The sequence below is a fragment of the Pelodiscus sinensis genome, chromosome 1 (genome assembly GCF_049634645.1).
Source record: "Pelodiscus sinensis isolate JC-2024 chromosome 1, ASM4963464v1, whole genome shotgun sequence".
Taxonomy (NCBI): Eukaryota; Metazoa; Chordata; order Testudines; family Trionychidae; genus Pelodiscus; species Pelodiscus sinensis.
In genome coordinates this window covers 28,404,178-28,423,831 of record NC_134711.1, presented here as the reverse complement: position 1 = coordinate 28,423,831, position 19,654 = coordinate 28,404,178, and the positions used below count along the sequence as shown (strand labels likewise).

The 19,654-nt window shown below is 41.5% G+C and overlaps 1 protein-coding gene across 13 annotated transcripts in view; it reads right to left on the bottom strand.

Annotated features, from left to right (window-relative positions):
- KIF21A (kinesin family member 21A) overlaps nt 1-19,654 on the bottom strand; it is a 152,656-nt gene that overhangs the window by 25,267 nt on the left and 107,735 nt on the right. For 5 of the 13 annotated variants that reach the window (XM_075927460.1, XM_075927465.1, XM_075927470.1 and 2 more), the window contains 6 exons: nt 17,661-17,721; nt 16,044-16,098; nt 11,713-11,930; nt 7,751-7,861; nt 7,073-7,201; nt 1,792-1,830 (listed from right to left, as the gene is read on the bottom strand). In XM_075927460.1, coding sequence (XP_075783575.1) covers nt 1,792-1,830; nt 7,073-7,201; nt 7,751-7,861; nt 11,713-11,930; nt 16,044-16,098; nt 17,661-17,721 — 613 coding nt within the window. Of the gene's footprint in view, nt 1-1,791; nt 1,831-7,072; nt 7,202-7,255; nt 7,658-7,750; nt 7,862-11,712; nt 11,931-16,043; nt 16,099-17,660; nt 17,722-19,654 lie in introns of those variants that run through there. The other 8 variants (XM_075927474.1, XM_075927532.1, XM_075927489.1 and 5 more) reach the window with 5 other exon arrangements.

The window sequence follows — 19,654 nt, the reverse complement described above, 5'->3', positions numbered from 1 at the left end:
GCGCTGCCAATTGGTCCTGCAGCGCCCGCTCTGGGCACTACTGGACCAACCCAGCAGCACCCCAGCTGCTCTGCCCCAGGTCCTGATTCAGCCGCTGCTGGTCAGTTTCAGCAGTGGCTGAATCAGGACGCCTGGGGCAGAGCAGTTGGGGTGCTGCTGGGTTGGTCCAGTAGCGCCGAGGAGCGGTGCTACTGGAGCAACCCAGCAGCACCCCAGCTGCTCTGCCCCAGGCGTCCCCAAGTCAGCCGCTGCTGAAACTGACCAGCGCTGACTACAGGAAGCCCGAGGCAGAGTTGCTCTGCCCCAAGCTTCCTGGAATCAGCGCTGATCAGTTTCAGCAGCAGCTGACTTGGGGACGCCTGGGGTTCTTAAGTTGAATCTGTATGTAAGTCAGAACTGGCGGTCAGTTTCAGCAGCGGCTGAATCTGGACGCCAGTTACGACTTACATACAGATTCAACTTAAGAACAAACCTACAGTCCCTATCTTGTACGTAACCCGGGGACTGCCTGAACATATTTTGAAGACTTACCAAGTCCTCCCTTAATCTTCTTTCAAGATTAAACATGCCTAGTTGTTTTTTTTAAGCTTTCCTCAGAGGTTTTCTAAACCTTTTATCATGTTTGTTGTTGTTATCCTCTGAGCTCTCTCCAACTTCCCTAACGCATGGTGTGCAGAACTGGACACAGTACTCCATATCAGGGCTCACCTGACATTTACTGCTTCCCTCCCATCCACTAAGACAGTAACCCTATCAAAGAAATAAAGCAGGCTGGCTTGGCATTATTTGTTCTTGACTAATCCATATTGGCTATTTCTCATATACCTATTAACCTCCATGTGATTACAAATGGATAACTTAATAATTTGTTCCAGTATCTTTCCAGGTAGAAAAGTAACAGTGATTGATCTATAATTCTCCAAGTTCTATTTGTTTTCCTTTTTGAAGATAGGTATTTGTTTGCTCTTATAGCAAAGAGAACAGATGGGACCAACTACTTCTCTGTGGTTTTCAATATCATACACCTGTAACTCCTCTGCATTCTAAACTAAACAGATGTAATGTTTTAGAGATAGCACGATTCAGCAGATGATATTACTGTCAGAGCCAGGAGACCCCACAATTTACTCATAGGTTTGCCTCTGACTTGTAACCTTGCACAATTCATCCAACATCTTTGTACCTCAAGGCCATTTATCTCTCTTTACAATAGTGCTTTGAAATCTATAGATGAATAATGCTGTAAATATTATTACTACCAACACTATACAATTATTAGCCTTTTCATTGCTTTTCTCTGTGTATGTTCTGTTGTTTTTTCCACAGTGTAGCCACATTACAAGTTACAGGTGTGTGCTTCAGAAACATGGAACAGGGTTCTGAGAAGAAATAAAGATGGAAGTATGTTGAGCTATAACATTCTTTCATCTCAGTGAATTTTGAGTATTGGAAGTAAGACAGCAGATACCACTGATTACCATACATTGGAATGTATCTTTTGGCTATTTTTTAAAAAAAGACATGCTTGACTTAAAAAAAAGCTAGTAAATCCTACAGAAAAAAAACTATGCTTATTTTCTCTCAAAAACAAAAAGGACATGCTGGACACAATAAAACAAATGTTTTAATTTCTTGGGGGAAAAAAAGAATAAAATGAAACAAATGTATTGTGGAAGATATCAAAAAAAGAGCATGCAGCAAAAATGGGACTACCTTATAACTGGAGTAAAGGCATTAAGAACATCAACAAGAGGCCAGAAGGATGGGGAAAAAAAGAGAAAGAGAGAGTACCTGTGTACCTCCGACAGAGAGGAATCACTTTCATCAGACCTATATTGAACAGTGGTGGGAGATTACGAGGAGAAAGAATACAGGTATCAGCATATCTTCCATATGAGAAGGACAAACAACAGCATGGCTGACTCAGAAATGCAGGGCACATTTGCTTACTGCACATCACTTTGCTTCTCAGTTTATACTTTATATCAGGAATAACACCAGGGATGAACATTAAAATAGCTCTCTCAAGGTAAATTCAATTCACATAATGTCACATATCAAGAAGCTGAAGAATGCTGCATAGTCACTTTGTATTTCTCCGATATTTGTTACAGAAATAGGCAGTGAAGAAAAATGAGATGGATACAATTTGCCACTGCATGTCATACTAATTCTGCCATATATTTAAAAAGAAAATTCTAAGACTGTTAGGATCTGTTTAGTATAGGAACACATTGCTTACATTCTTCAATATAAAATATCAAGATTATACAGTCTTCATTGAACCAAGCTCAATAGTTTGCAAATGATTAGACAAGTCCAAAATGCTTCATCTTCTGACTCCAAAAAATGTTTTAGAGCCCCCTTCTTCCAAAAACAAGATCCACAACTATGGTACACCTTAAAATAATAAAGGATATGCTGTCCTGCACTTTAATGCAAACCAAACATGATTAGTAATTAGAGTTTGATTTCACAGCCAGATGAAAAAAACCACAAAGATTTATGCTTAGTAAAAGCTCAAAGCACAAAAAAGAAATTGCTGGTAATATTATATCAGATTAGTAATAAAATTCTATGATAATGTAGTTGCAATTAGGGAGTTACAAGCAGTTTTAAACTGCTGGAAGCTCTGCAAGCAACACTACTTGGTGTGTGGTGACTCTACAGATCACTGAAAACCAAAAGTTAAATAGAACATGCACAAAAATAAGGGATTAAAGCAATCCCAAATGCTACAATCAAAATTGTAGTTTGACTCTTCATTTTGAGTCAGAGTTAATAAGCACTACATGGCAGCACTGTCAGTACTGAAATCTTGAAATGAAGATTCTGGTTCAACTCAGTGATCACTAAGTTTAATGAGGTTTTTAGAGAAGAAGATGTCTTCAATGTCAAGAAACTCAGGTTTATTGCTTCAAAATAAGAATGGTAGTATTAAGATATTTCTCCAAATTGTCTCAAACATGTCAGTCCATTAAATAATCAGGATTGTGGCTAAATTGTTGCATGATAGCCATTCCAACAAAAATCACCCTACAGAGGTTATTTTGGAGAGTTCTCTCAGCAATGCTAAAAGGGAAGCTAAATAACTGTTAAAATACTATTTCCTAAACTGTTAACTAACTCCTAATTTCAAATATATATGAGAGGGTTACTCACCCTCTGCAGTAACTGACGTTCTTCGAGATGGGTGTCCCAGTGGGTACTCCACCTTAGGTGTTTTACTAGCAGTGGCTTTGACAGCTAGCTTGCACACGTGAAGAAGCGCTACACACACTAGGCGGCTAATGCGCATGAGTGAGACACGGTCACCTCAGTTCCTTCTCTGCCCCAGAAAAGTATGGAAATAATACCGAAGCAGAGGGGAGGAAGGGTGGGTGATGAAGCACCCACAGGGACACCCATCTTGAAGAATGTCAGTTACTGCAGAGGGTGAGTAACCCTCTCTTCTTCAACAAGGAGTGTCCCTGTATATGCTCCACCTTAGGTAACTACAAGCAGTTTATCCACTGGAGGTGGGAGCTTCGGACGGTGTAGTGTCCTTTTGGACCATGGTAAGGATTGTCTGTCCGAACACAGTTTCTCTGGATGCGTAGGAGGCCAGAGCATAGTGAGCAGCGAATGTCTGAGTAGAGGACCAGGTGGCCAATTTGCATATATTGGACGGGGAGATGCCCTGTACGTAGGCTGCTGATGCTTCCATGGCGCTGGTCGAATGTGCACGAAGTTGTGCAGGTGGTTCTTTACTGAAGATTGAATATGCTATTCTTATGCATTCCACTATCCATTTTGAGATCCTCTGGGAGGAGATGGGGAGTCCCTGGAATCGTTCAGTGGTTGATACAAATAACCTGTAGGTTTTCCGAATTTGCTTGGTTCTTTCCAGGTACAACTCAATGGCCTCCATAAATCAAGTGTGTGGAGTGTGGCCTCTGTCTGGTTGGTGTGGGATTTGGGAAAAAAGATTGGTAAGTTAATAGGTTCATTTCAGTGGAAAGAAGAGGGCACCTTTGGCAGGAACTTAGGGTGAGGCCAGAGGACTACCTTGTCCTTGTGGAAGGGGGTGAAAGGAAGGTCTGCCACAAGAGCTGCAATTTCACTGAGTCTCCTCGAAGATGTTATTGCCACTAGTAAGGCCACCTTCATGGAAAGGTGGAGCCCAGAGCAGGTTGCCATAGGCTCAAACCGTTTATGGGTTAAGGCCCTCAGAACCAAATTGAGGTCCCAAACTGGAGACGGAGGTTTGATCGGTGATAAATGTTCTACAACCCCTTGAGGAACTTTTTGGTCATGGGATGTATAAATAGCGACTTGGCTGGTGTAAAGCGGTTATGGCAGAAAAGTGAACCTTCAGGGAACTTAGTGAAAGCCCTGAGTTTTTGTGTTTGGTTATGTATTGCAGGACCGCAAATAATGGAGTCGAAGATGGGTTGAGATTGTGGAGGTGAGACCATGTGGAGAATCGATGCCACTTGTACAGGTAAGTTTTGTGAGGGGATGTTCTCCGACGGCTAAGGAGGATATGTTGGACTTTGTCTGTACGTTCTGCTTCTAGTGAAGTGAGCCATTGAGGAGCCAGCCCTGAAGGTTCAGGGTGTGGAGGTGAGGATGCTGAAGGCAATTGTGACATTGGATGAGGAGATTTGGGAGCTGTGGGAAATGCTATAGGCAGTCAGCTGACATTTCCAGTAGGTACGTATACCAGGTTTGTCTCAGCCAGTCTGGCGTTACCAGTATGACATTAGCTTTGTCTAAGCTCACTTTGGTGACTACCTGATGGAGAAGCGGTACGGGATGAAAAGCATATGAGGGTCGTCCCCCAGGATATCGTGAATGTGTTCCCTACGGATTGTGTTCCGATGCCCGCACGTGAACAATAGAGTGGATACTTTTTGTTGGCACTGCTGGCAAACAAGTCAATCGGTGGGAAGCTCCACTGTGTAAAGATCTGATGCAAGATGGTGGGGTCTAGTTCCCATAAGTGGTTCGCAGGGAAGCTCCTGTTGAGGCCGTCTGTGGTTATGTTGTCTTTTCCGGGGAGATGTGAAGCAATTAACATGTTGTGAGCGATGCACCAAGTTCATAGCCAGACTGCCTCTTTGCAGAAGTGGTAGGACCTCTCCCCGCCTTCCCCGTTTATGTAGAATATTGCAGCTTGCTTGTCCATAAACATCTGCACTGTGGAGTTGGAAATACGATTCACAAAATGCCAGCAGGCATATTATACTGCCCTAAGTTCGAGCACATTGATGTGCATTCTGGTCTTCGTGTGGGTCCACCGTGCTTGTGTGGTGAGGGTACCCAGGTGAGCTCCCCAACCCTGTTGTGATGCATCTGTGGTAATGGTGAACGATGGGGCTTGCCAATGGAAGGGAACCTCAGCGCACACATTTTGTGCATCTGACCACCATTGGAGGGAGCTTTTGACCATGTTTGGAAGTGAGACTAGCTTGAGTAGGATGTTTACCCAAGGTCTGTATACTGTGCTCAGCCATTGTTGTAGAGGCCTTATGTCTACCCTGGCATGCGGGACAACCATCGTCACTGCTGCCATATGGCCTAGTAACAGGAGACATGCCATGGAAGGAAGTTGTGGAGCCATTGTGTGAAGTTGTAGAAGTTGTAGTATTGCAAGGAACCTCTGATGGGTCCAGAGCGCTGCCCTTATGTACAGCACTGCTTTGTGCGGAAGGACCGACAATGCTGTTGTAGCCCTGTGCTGTTCAACCGGACAGGCTTGGGCTTATCAGCATGTTTAGGCACATTGGCCAGGTCCTTAGACCTTCAGGGCGCAGTGGGTGAACGCTGACCCAGTAAGCACTTGTCCAGAGCCCCAGCAGGGCACGGCGCTGGCTTAGGATTCAGGGATCACCCTTTTTTTATGCGAAGGGGATTCCCTGTTTGCTACTACATGTGCTCGCTTTTGTTTGGAGAGGCAGAGCTTGCAGTTGCGGCAGCGGGAACTGCCTTATACGGCAACACCTCTGGTGATATTAATAGCGTGGATGCAAGAAGATCAGGGTCCGATGCTGGTCTGAGGGAGATCAGGTTGAGCTGAAAACACTCTGGCTCTCCAGCCCTGGCTGACAAATTTTCACTAATGGCAGTAAACTGCACTGTAATTGTCCAGACAATGTATGCACTGAAAGTGCTAGTCTGACAGCCCACGAGGAAAAAACAGAGCCCCCACTTGGGAAAATGCCACGAAAAAGATTACGAATATTTTTTTTAAATCTGTGAAAAAAAAAATCTCTTTTAGCCTTATGTGAGGAGGCTGGAGCTGGAGCTGGAGCTGGAGCTGGAGCTGGAGCTGGAGCTGGAGCTGAAAAGAAACTCCTCAGTGTAGAAGAGAGGAGTCCCTTGAGGGGAAGCGCGAGGCACGGAGCCTGTGCCTGTCTCCGTGTCTGTAGGAGAAACATAGTCTTCTTTGTCTTTTTTCCCTCCTTTTTTGCAGAAAAGTAAAAATATAATAAAACTATAATGAAAAGGTTAACTAAGTAAAGGAAAAGACTAGCTGTCCCTCTGAGGAGAAATCTGCAGAGCACACTGCAGGTTCTAACCAATGCCAGCGGCGGCAGAGAAGGAACTGAGGTGCCGTATCTTGCGCATGCACATTAGCCGCCTAATGCGTGTGGCACTTCTGCGCATGTGCGAGCTAGCTGTCAAAGCCACTGCTAGTAAAATCTTTCAGCCAGGTGTACTTGTGGCACCAAAATACCTAAGGTGGAGCACCCAAGGGGAAATTCCTCAAAGAAGAAACATATATTTTCACACATACATATTATATATATTTACAAATTCTATAGTTCTTTCAAACATTTTGTATTACAGGAAAATTTAAAGTACAGGATGTAATATAAGGAATAAGGTTCAGCAGGAATTGATTGTTAAATTTAGGCTGTGTGAAAAGCATTTCCATAAAAGTTTTAAATTTCTTTTTTGAAAGTTCATGAAAGTTCTTCTTACACCTCACCAGAGAGGACAAAGTATTTAATGGAATGTACATTAATGACATGAGTATGGTTTGCAACTTGCTGGTAGGGATTTGAAGCTTCCCTTTGTGACTTACTTATCCTGCTGAACTGATGTGTTTCCCTGAGTAACTGTAAGACGACTAAAAACATTCAGTTCATTACGGGGCCGGCTTGGTGGGGAAGAAGGAGGTGAGAGACTAGCCTCTGAGGTTCCAGAATCTGAGCTACAAGAAAAAAAGAACATCTTCTTTAAAAGATTATGACATGTTAGAGAGGTTAAATGAAACATGCCTCAAATAATGTATTAGATTCTGTTTATTAAACAAGAAATGCTGTTTACATGCACTATCAAAAAATGTAACAGCTGTATGAATACAAAACTGGTACAGGTCAGAGGATGTTATGACATTCAAACAATTACTTTAAATGGTAACCGTATACTATGCAGGTAAAAAGACTGGCTTATGTAAAAGGAAGCAATTCTTGTAAAAAGAACAAATGTTGCTCATCTCAGACTTTTTAGAACTTTTAAAAAAATTAATTATTTCCAAATACTTAAGAGGTCTCTCTCTCCGAGTGCTGACACCAAATTACATAGCATACAGAAGAATACCATTATAAAACAAAGACAGAAACCTGATAGTGGATAATAATTTCACAGCCACCATTAAAAATTTAACCTAGAATGGAAAAAGATATAAACGTATTATTCTTCAAGAATATTTTCCAAAAGCTTAATATCGTTGGGGGAGGGAGGGAGTGAAGATTCTTACTGTTTCTGTTCTTTCGCCTTTGGCTTTTCTGTTGCTTTCTCATAGGCCTTCCTCTTTGTTAAAGGTGAAGGTTCAGGTACTTTCTTTTCTGTCAGAGATGACTGTCTAGAACTAAGGTAACAGGAAAGATTATCTTATCTTTCAGTATTTGTTAAAATTGCTTCTTGGATATTCAAGCTGCAGTTCTACCACTCCAATAATCTCAATATATGACATTTAAAATATGAATCTGTTAGATCTCATGATATTTTTATTTATCATCATCAATCATTGGTTTATGGACATGGTACAGTTCTTGAATTTAACTGGTTCCATTCTTTAAATTTGTTCTTGCAAGCCTTATGTTTTAATACTAATATAATATATGCCAATTTTATTTAAAAAAAAAGAACTCCAAAATGTACTATGGGCTAGAGATCAGAGAAATATACTGCACTACATTGACATTATCAAGAAAATAAATTAATTGAAGTAATTTTAATAGGTGGTGCAGAGGTATCAAGCTCCATCAATGGGAAAGGAGGAATTATATTTTTCGTTACGATATGTGGGCTGGAGAATAAATTTTGGACTCCATCCTCCCTTCCGTCCACAGCAACACCTGCTGATGTTAGTGAAACACTTTCACAAAAGTCAAGATAGAATCTGGGCTAGGCACAGTAACTAAACTATTATTACTACTGTTTAGTAAATTCTTAACTGCCATATTCAGTATCATAAAGTGGAACAATATGCCCCCTCTTGGAATATAGCTATTTCTGTGTTTTGTTTCTTCCCACTCTCTTTGTTCTCTGTTTCTTTCCCTGTTCCTTGTCTTTGTGACTTGCCTTCATATTTCCTTCAGGGAAGCAATTTTCAACTCATACTCCCCAAGCCTCCTTTCCAAACCCTCCTCTCATCCACTAAAATGATCACCAATGCAAAAATTAATACTGACATCAAAGTCATTGTAACTAAACTTCCAGACAGATAAATAGGAACTGCAGAATCCCACATCTCTATAAGCCATTGATTCAGGCTGCTCAGAGACTCGTGAAGATAACATTGCATTGGTTTACCCTTACTTCACATTTGGAAGGAATTCTGCACAACTATGAGGACTTAAGGCTTTAACTTAAAAAAAAAATCAGATGAGATTTTGTATAATCTGACTTATGGGCAGTGCTGGAGAGGCACTTGTAGTCCTAGTACACATCAGTACTGGTCACGCTGGGTAAGATGGGAGAGAGAGGCTGGAGATCAAATTTAGCTTTACATTTAAATTTAAGAGCTTGACATTCAGAACCTCCATGGTAGCATACACTAAATACTTCTAGTTCCACATGTTAGGGAAGTAAAATCCTGATTAATCAGTTAACCAGTGAAACATTAGGTTAGCTTAATGTTTAACTGGCTAACCAACTAAGTGGGATCCCAGTGCTGGGGCTGCCCTCTAGTCATGGCACACCACGGGCAGAGGGCTGCTCCTGACACTGGTTAACCAGTTACCCATTTACGTCCCTACCATATGACCCTACGGTCATATAGGAAAGCAGAACTGTAAGATCTCAATGAGATGATTATGTAGGGAGGAGGATTTTAGGTTTATTAGGAAGTAAGCACCCTTTGGGGAAAGAAGAAGCCTATACAAGAAGGCTACGCTCCACCTAAATCACCAGAGAAGCAGATTGCCAGAATTTTTTTTTTTCAAAAATCATAACTAAGTTTTCAACTAAGAGCTGGGAGAAAGATGACAGGCATGGAGGAGCATGCTGTTCAGATAGAGAGATCACTTTGGAGATGATCTAGTAACAGGGATTCTCTATATCTTAGTAAAGAGGAGAGAATATAAATTGATCACAAGTGGGAGCTGAATAGAAACAGTCAAATGAAAAAGATCTATTAAATTACATCACATGAAGGCAGACAAACTTTATAAGTTATTGTATATAAATGTAAAAAGCCTGTGTATCAAGACAGGTGAACTTGAGTGCCTAGCATGAGGATATTGTTATAATGGCCATCATAGAAACTTCAAAGAATGATTGGGACATGGTAATGCCACTGTGCAAAACAAAGACAACTCATTAATAATGGGAGATTTCAACTATCCCCATAATGACTGGGTATATGTCAACTAAGGATGGGATGCAGTAAATGGAAAAAATCCCTCACTTCAATGGGAGCTAGCTTGAACTCTGAAAAGAAGATTTTTATATTCTGACAACCTGAAGGAAGTGAACATCAACAGAAAGAAAATTTACACTACAAGACTACTTTGGTTTCTCCTACTATTGTAGATTATAAAACTATCTCTTGTAAATAGATAGTGTTACTCCCCTCTCCCCCCACAAACACTATTTTAGCTGCATGATCCTACAAAGTAGTAATGACATCCACTTCTGCTGAGGTAGGAACTATTTTGATGCAATAAAGTTGTTACGTCAACTTTATTGCAGGATACAGAAGGAAGCACGGATGGATTTTAAGAAAGAATCTTGTTTCAACAATAAATATCAGCAATAATTTGGAAGAGTAATCAGGAATATTTTTAACATTGTAGAAAGTAAATTAATGTAAGTTCTAACTAAGGGGAGTATTAAATAGATACTACAATATTGAAGTCACTAAGAACTGTTTGAGACAAAAGTTTCATCTGCTAAATTCATCTGAAAAATTATCATAAAAAAAATTCAGAAACAAGTCAAGTCCACTAGTGAGCAAAAAGGTTAAAGTATAAAGTATATAGTAATTAAAGTATAGGTATAAAGTTTGAATTTAGATCATTTTATTTTGCTTCATTGCTATTTATCTTTCATAATGGATACAATTTAGAAGATGCAGTGAAACAAAAAGATGGTATTACCTGAACCTTGGATGCCAGGTCATAACACTTGATGTTATTAAATCTTGGAGCTCCAATATTCTTATCTCATTCACTAAATTCTGAAACAAGCAGGTTTCTCTGCCCACCCTGATCATCATTCCCCCCCTGCATCACCAATAGCATTCCTTCTGTGCATACGCTACTTGTAAAAGCAACAAGCATGCGTTAACAATTGCTGTCAGCAGTGTTTTACCGTTTATTTCTGCCACCTCAAGCGCATGCTAGAAAAATATAAAGCTGTTAAAACTAATAGCAGGTGTACACATAACAGTACAGATTTCCATTAAAAAGTAATGGTTTGATGGAAATATGAGAAAGAGGAGCCAGTGAAAAATGCCTTACTTTCAGATCTATAACCTAAAAATAGCTAGTATTTTTTTCTTATTATTTAATGTGGCAAATGCATTCAGCTTATATGTGACATAATGTGGGGTTAGTATCTAAAAAGCAGTATATAAGATGTAAGAAAAGATTTGTCCCCAAAGTTAAATTGTTTAATAAAATTAACTGGTATTTTCCATCATTAAAAATTATTCTTCAGCAACTGTAATTGAAAAAGCACTGATAGAATTCATAGTGTACATATGCACTATTCATAGTGTACTATTAAAATTGATAATGTTTTAATATACTAAAAATTTAGGCTGCTCCATTTTAAACATGGTAAAGATAAAATACATCTTAAGGTTTAGGTTCCCGCCTTTAATTTAAACTTACATTTTCTAGTTGGTTTGTTTTAAAACACTATACTTGTGGTTCACAACATGTATCTTTTTAAAGTCTTGTTGAAGTTTCTCAAAAGATTCTTCTCTCTAAAATTTGTATTTCACACATCACTGACAAAACGTAAGTACTGAATAACTGCACCCGCTATTTACAAACAAATCTGAAGTAGTTTTGCTAAAGAAAATGAGTTAAAATGTCTCAAAATATATGAATTACGACAGCATATATATGCTTGGCTATGGAGGAAGGAACAGATTTCTGAATACGACATCATTAGTCTGAAATCAATTGTCCACCAAAACTTACAAGAAACTAGCAACATGCATTTTTAAAAAGCAACAAGTAGTTAGTACAGCTTGGCCAAACTTACATGCTGCCTATTTTAGAAGGTAAGCCAGATGGTGGGGGAATGAGGTCTTTTTCCCTAGCAGAAGTATCACTTGTATCGGTATGCATTCCACTCTCTTGCACTTCTGCCACAGGTGTAAGAGGGCCAGATAAAATGGTGTCTGCTGCACTACTATCAGAGGCTAAATCACTGCTGTCTGCATATAGCAATTCCATCTGGGTAGTGGTCCTCCGGCGGGCCTGCATTTAAAATAAATAAATAGTAAACTTTTTAAAACATAAGACCATTGGTAAAGAGCGTGTCAATGATATATTTTTAAGCCAACTTAATTTTTACTATTGAGTACTTACACCAGTTTTACTTAACTGTCATCTGCGTTTGGAAACTGAATCATGGAGTTTGCTTTTAATCTATTTAGTTGATTTCAGTGACAGCAATTATTGGGACCAAGGTCAAGTTATAAGAGCACAAAAACAGTGATTTGACATGATGTTACAAAGGGAAGGAGATGGTGTGAAAAAGACACTGGAAATAAAGAGATGCCACTTCCAATAAACGTTATTGTTCTAAAAAAGCTAACAAAAAGAAATGTAACCCTGTTCAGTATCACTATTCTGCAATAGTCGATAGTTTCACACACATTCAGTGTGTGAAAAATGCTGTCTGAGTGAAGCTATGGGAATATGGGCCTTGTTTAATTAATAAGTCTCTGTAAACGGTTGCCTCCTGAACATCCTCTTCTGGTCCCAGGTTGCTGTGCTGAGGTAATACCTGCATTTCCCAAATTTGTAGGGATGTCTTAAACTGGCATAACAAATTCTTCTGAATTAGCAACCTGCCTCCCTGGGGCTAAATTTATTAGCAAAATATTCAAAAATAAAAGTTCTCAAATCTCCAAGTGCTTACTCCCAATCTTCTTGCTGGTCATCTCCCAAGTATTCCCCAAGTCTTTCCTTCCTGTAGCCTTTTCCCTGAAAAGTCAGGGTTTCCTGATGGAGTCTACTTGTTCCTACCAGCCATTCCCTGCCTCAGCAGGTCTCTGCTGAAATCTCTTATTCCACCTTCACTATGGCTGTCTTCTCTGGGTATGCCTACCCTTCAGAGTTATTTCGAAATATCTTATTTCGAAATAGCTAATTCGAAATAACGCAGCTACACACAAAATTCATTTTGAAATAGCATTTTGCTATTTCGAAATAGTGTATCCACACTGAATGGATGCTGAATCGCATTTCAGGCTGGCCGGAACCAGGTTCCACAGGGCATCAGGTCAGGAGTTACTTTGTGTGGCTGCTGCCTGAGGCTATCTGAGGCCTATGCTTAAAGGGATGCCCCCCCACCCTCACCCTGGACAGCTGGTTCTCAGCCTTCCCTGCTTCCTTGCCTACCTGGATGAGGGACAGCAAAGCATTTGTCTCTGCATGCTCTGGTTGCCCTCACTTGGGTCACCACAGCACTCTGCAACATGGAGCCAGAGAACAAGCACTCTAGTGCTTCTCGTGGATGTGTTGCTTCGAGCCTGGCTGCACTTTCAGTATGCAGGAGGCCCTGCGGGAGAGCACTAAGAGCCTCCCTGGTCTGCCCCACTGGGGGCTTGTGCCTCATTCCTCCTTAATCCCCCTTCCTGATGTAAAATAAAATACATGTATTTTCATGAACCAAACTCTCTTTATTTAACAAAACTGGGGGTGGGAGGGAATGAAACTCTGTTGAGACTGGGGAAAGGAGGCGGGCAAGGAAAAGAGAGAGAGTGGGAGAGGGGAGGGGGAAACCTGGGAGGAGGGAGCTGGAAGGGGAAAGCAAGGGAAAGAAAGGGGAGGGGAAGCTCAGGGTTGGAGGTCTCGCCAGACCAACTTGATTTTCATGCAAACCTGCTCCTGGGTTCGCAAGTGGCCTTTATTGGCCAGGCTGGCAGCTATCCTGCCATAGACGGCAGCATTCCTCCATCTAGTGTGGAGATCGTGGACGTTGGAGGCCTCCCCCCCAAACCTGAATAAGGTCCATGATCTCCACCCTGGACCAGGAAGGCGCCTGCCTTCTCCAGGCCCTGGCAGGCTCCTGGGTGCTGGCAGACTGCTCCTGGGGAGTGGTGAAGAGCTGGCTCCCAGTGGCTTGCTGGCTCATGTTTTGGGGCCACTGGGTCAGGGGCAGTGACTGCTGGCTCTGGGCTGGCAGGCTTGGAGCTGGCACAGGCACTGCAGCCAGAGTCAATCCCTTTAAGGGCTCCGGGGAGAGGGGAGGGAGAAGAGAGTTCTTGGTTGAAGCTGGAGGCCCCCTATTTTGATATAAGGGTACGTCTACACTAGCTCATTAGTTCGAGCTAGGTGGGGTCATTCCACGAGGGGTAATGGTAGTTCGAATTAGGACCTTTAATTCGAACTACCTACCCCATGCCGCGTGTAGCCGTGGGAACGGTGTTCGGACTAAGGGGGATTTAAAAATGGCGGCGCCTGGGAACATGCAATGAAGCCCAGGATATTTAAATCCCGGGCTTCATTTGCAACTCCGCTTGCCCTAATTACCCCACCTAGCTCGAACTAACGAGCTAGTGTAGACGTACCCTAAGTGTCTACACAGCACTTATTTCAAAATAGCTATTTCGAATTTGGCATTATTCCTTGTGGAATGAGGTTTACCAAATTTTAAATAAGCGCTCTGCTATTTCGAATTAGTTTGGCTGTGTAGACACTAGTAAAGTTATTTCAAAATAATGGCTGTTATTTCGAATAACTTTGTTGTGTAGACATACCCCCACTGAAAACCCCCATCTCTGCAGCTTCCCTGTTCCCAATGGGATCCACTAATTAAACTCTCATCTCAAGTGACACAGGCAGGACTAAGTTCCAGCTCCATGCCTCCAGCCTTTAAAGTGGCAGGCCACCTCATTACAACATCCAGTTTAACAATGCTTGTTTAATTATAAGCATGTGACTAATCCCACCCATGCTCAGCAAAGCACTGAGAAATATGCTTTGCTGAATAATTACCTAAAAGCATAAGGAAATGTTCCAATAAAAAACAACTTTTTCTGTGCTAAATGATCCCTGTGTGCAAAATTTGGAAAGAAGCTGAGGCAGTTGTGCGACTGACAGCCACTATACAATGTGAACATCTTGAAGATCAGAAAAGTAAAGGGCACAAAGAATGGTGCTATACTTGCTAAAAAGGGCCAGTAGTTGTATTTCTTTACTGACAACAGTTGAGGAAAATAACTTATATAACTTTATTTTCTTAAACTTTTCAATCACAAAGAATAATGACACTACTACACCAACTTATTTTTAAAGCCTAAACAACTTCAGAAAGTTTTAAAATGAAAAAAGGAAAACTTCTTAAAATATAGAGCATCCTTTTAAATATATACTTCTAACTTCTGTTTTGTTCCCAAGATTTGAGTTCATCTCAGGGAAGGAATGTCTAAATTTGAAAACACAGGTCTTACGTTTTTAAGACAAAAATGGTGGCTCCACACCTATTTTGGATCAATAGTTTCCAGACCAAATTTGTTCAATCAAATCAAATTTGATTCCTTTTTCAATAATGCATCAGCACTAGGGATGTAATAGTATAGTCAACTAACCAATAAGTAAAAGCTTATAGACTACACGCATTCCCCCGCACCTCTTGCCAATACATTTTTTAGCAGGCTGGCCAGCAGCCCAGCTCAGTCCCGGCTTGCACTGGGTCCTGGACCTATCCCTTCTGTGGCTCTGCATTTAAAGTGTTTTAGGAGCTAGGTGAACAGGCAGCTCAGCTCAGTTCTGGCTTATGCTAGGTCCGGGAGCTCAGAACCCTCCCTCCCCCCCCCCCCCCCCCCCGGAGAGGGGCTGCCTGGGGACTATAGAATAGTCGACTAACCGATAAAAATTAATGAGGTTAATTGACTATTCAATTAACCCATATTTAACATCCCTAATCAGCACTTGCAATGAAGATCCTGTAGACCAAATCATACCCTTAATAACACTTCTACTACCCTGATTCAGCAGAGACTTACGCAAATGTTAACTTTAAACATGTCCTTTATTCCCATTGGTGTCAATAAGGCATACGCATATCATTAAGTGCTGTGCTGAAGTGAAGTGCTGGCAATAGAAAAAAAAAAAGTTTTCCCTGAAACTGAGCAAATTTGATCTGGAAATTTTAAGACAAACATAAAATCCTACAGTGCTACTTACAGTTACTTTCCAGAGGGAAACTCCACTTTAAAGCAGATGAATTAGTCAAAGTGAACAATACTTTACTATGACACAGTGTTGTTGTGAGACTTACTTTATTAACATTTATGAAAGAGCCCTTTGCATGACTCTCAGTGAAGGAGCTTTCCAAGTCTTATTATCACTGTTTCTTACCTTACTTTTGGGCTTGACTTCTCCACAAAGCTTCATAAGGTCCGAAGACAAGGAACTAAAAGGAGAACAGTAACACAAATTCATTTTTCAGAACTAAAGTATTTTTCTCTATTACTTTGATTTTTTTCTGAATTTGTGAGTAAAATGAAAAACACACCAGTATTAAAAATATTTTCTAATGGATCAATAATTACTTAGAATCATGGGACTGGAAGGGATCTTGAGAGACCACCTAAGGCAGGACTGATTATTATCTGGACCATCCCTGAGAAGTGTCTGATTAATCTGCTCTTAAAAAAATCTCTAATGGTGGAGATTTTACAACCTTCCTATGCAATTTATTCTGGTGACTAATCACTCTGACAGGTAGGAAGTTTTTCCTAAAATCCAATCGCAACCTTCCTAATTTTAAGCCCATTACTTCTTGTCCTAGCCTTAGAAGTCAAGAACAATTTTTCTCCCTCCTACTTTCCCTTATAAACACTTTCCCTTATAAGTAACAATCTTTTATGCACTTGAAAACTATTACATCCCTCTCAGACTTCTCTTTTACAGACTAATCAAACTCAGTTTTTTCAGCCTTCTTTCATAGGTCATGTTTTCTAGACCTTTAATCATTTATATCATTCTTCTCTGGACTTTCTCCAATTTGTCCACATCTTTCCTGAAATGTGGCATGCAGAACTAGACACAAGACTCCAGTTAAGGCCTGTGGTGAGGCAATTGCCCTACACAGGCAGAAGGATTAAGCCAGCCTTGGAGAGGCTGCACAGAACCTAGACAATCAGGAAGGGGCTTACTGAAAGAGCCAACCACGGAAAGGCATGCTTTACATTTGGCCAATCAAAGCCAGTGAGGGCCATATATAAAAGAGCTGCTCAGCAGAGCTGTAGCCAAGCTCTCTCTGGAGGGCAAGGGAGAAGGTCTGGCTGCTGTAGAAAAAGCGACACAGACAGAGTAGTGCTGGGCAGGGTGAGGGGAGCAAGAAGGAGCTTTAGAATGAGGACTGCCAGACTGACGCCCCTGATTCAAGGAACCGGGAAGGTGCTGAGGCTATGGGGAAGTGGCCCAGGAAGACAGATGGAAGGAGAATGCAACACATGGCTAACAGGTCCCTGGGTCAGGACCCGGAGTAGTGGGTGGGCACCAGTCTCCTCCCCACCCTTTGCAATCGCTTATCAATGAGGAAAGTGGTCAACATCAAGACTACAGATTGCCCCTGAGGTGAGGGGCTCAACTTTAGACTGCACTTGGCCACTGAGGCAAGTGGCAGAACTAAGGACTGTTGGTCTACCAGAAGAGGGAAAGGACTGAGTGGGACAGAGCTGGAGTGTCAAGCCCAAAAGAGGATGTCACGGAAACAGCAGAAATGGTGGCAGTGAAACACCACTAAAGGAAGGCACACTTCTGGAGAGTTAATTTCCAGAATGACCAGCAATAGGCTCTGTGGTGGTGAGTCCGCCCTATTAGAAGACTTGGTCTGTGCGGAGTAGAGCAGAAGAATTACTTCTTGAGTCTTACGTACAACATTCCTTTTAATACCTCCCAGAACAATATAAAGTTGTATTTAGTTTTCTGGAAACAAGGGAACTTATACAATTTACAGCATTCTCTTACCTTCCTTCTGCCCCAGGGCTGTGCAGAGGGGCATCTTCATCAGTACTATCTTCTACATTTTCTAGAAAATTTCCAAAAAGTTAACATTAGATAGACCATTCATCAGAGGTATGTGGACTTTAAGTGCTAAACACCACTTCCCAGAAAACACTGAATACATTTAATTCATCCACATTTCTCTTCCAGTGAGGAAATATATATTGAAGTGGTGGTTTTCGAAAGAGTTCATGAGAGTTCATCAGCAATTTCCATTGAATTTCAGTAAGAATTAGGCATCTCACTCTGCTAAGTTCTTTTGAAAATCTCAGCCTAAGAGTACAGCATCAAGAAAGCATCCCTACATTTGTGCAGTGCACCATCAATGAAGTGTAAGAAGCAGAATGATATATTTATAAGGGAAATTGTGGAAAAATGGAGGAAAGACAAAGAAATGATTAATAGTGAGTCATGTGAAATGCATTCGTAATAGACATGATTGCTTTCTCTCCTGCTCTTCTTTTTTAATAAGTCTGATATGGGAAGGAACATCCTAATTTGGAGCAAATCCTTTTCCTGTTTCTTTTAGTCAAGCGAGCTGGGGATTATTTTCAGTGATTAGGTTGACAAAAGCAAGTACTTCATTAGTATACACGCATAAAAGTTTAATGGGAAATTATATCACCCTCTAACATTGCAAAACATCTTCCTAAAGAACAACAAACTTTTTATTTAAACTAAGTGAAAAAAAGAGACTATGCAGTACCACTGACATCTGTTCACATAAGACAATACCAGCATGCATATCATTCACTGTAACAATAAATCATAAATATCAGGTTAACAAATTTGCATGCAAACAATGCAAGACAATACATTAGGTCAACCAGTCCAGTATTTATGTGCTTTTGAATATTAAAATATAAACAATGTAATTTAAAAACACAAACAATAGGAAATCTGATAAAGAAACACATAACAGAACAATATAATAGGTTACTTTATGTGAGAAGGCAGTGGTACTTTTTTGCATTTTAAATAAGTATTGCTTTGGAACTTTTTTTAAAAAATGCAATAATATTTTTAATATTTAAATAAAGTCCCTTACTTATTCACTTTCAAATAATCCCATGGATTAAATATTATTTTGATGCAATCTAAAGTGACTTTATTACACAACAAAAGAGAAAATGTATGTTTCCTTACGTGTTTTCTTAACTACAGTAAACTTTCGATAATCCGGCACCTATAGGACCCAGGAGGTGCCGGATCATCAAATATGCCAGACTATCAGAAGGGGGGGCTATGAGGGGTCTGGGGTGGGGTGGGCTGGGGGGATGCTACCCCAGACCCTTCATAGCTCTCCCTTCTGATAGTCTGGCTCTGCCCCAGATGTCCCCGATTCAGCCGCTGCTGGTCAGTTTCAGCAGTGGCTGAATCGGGACGCCTGCGGCAGAGCAGCTGGGATGCTGCCAGGTTGGTCCGGTAGCACCGCCTCTCGGTGCTGCGAGACCAACCAGGCAGCACCCCAGCTGCTCTTGGGGATGCCTGGGACAGAGCAGCTGGGGTGCTGCCGGGTCGGTCCCGCAGCACCGAGGAGCAGCGCTACGGGACTAACCTGGCAGCACCCCAGTTGCTCTGCCCCAGGCATCCCCGAGTCAGCTGCTGCTGAAACTGATCAGCGGCTGACTCCAGAATCAGCCACTAGTCAGTTTCAGTAGCGGCTGCATAGGGGCACCTGAGGCAGAGCAGCTGGGGTGCTGCTGGGTTGGTCCCGTAGCACCGCCCCTCGGCGCTGCGGGACCAACCCGGAAGCACTCCAGCTGCTCTGCCCCTAGCTTTCCCCATTCAGCTGTTGGTCAGTTTCAGCAGCGACTGAATCAGGGAAGCCAGGCACATAGCAGCTCCAATTGTCTGGCTGCCCCGAGCACTTCCAGCTTCCTGATGGTGCCGGACCATCAGGAGTGCTAGAGCATTGGATGCCGGACTAATGGAGTTTTACTGTATCTCCTGGGATA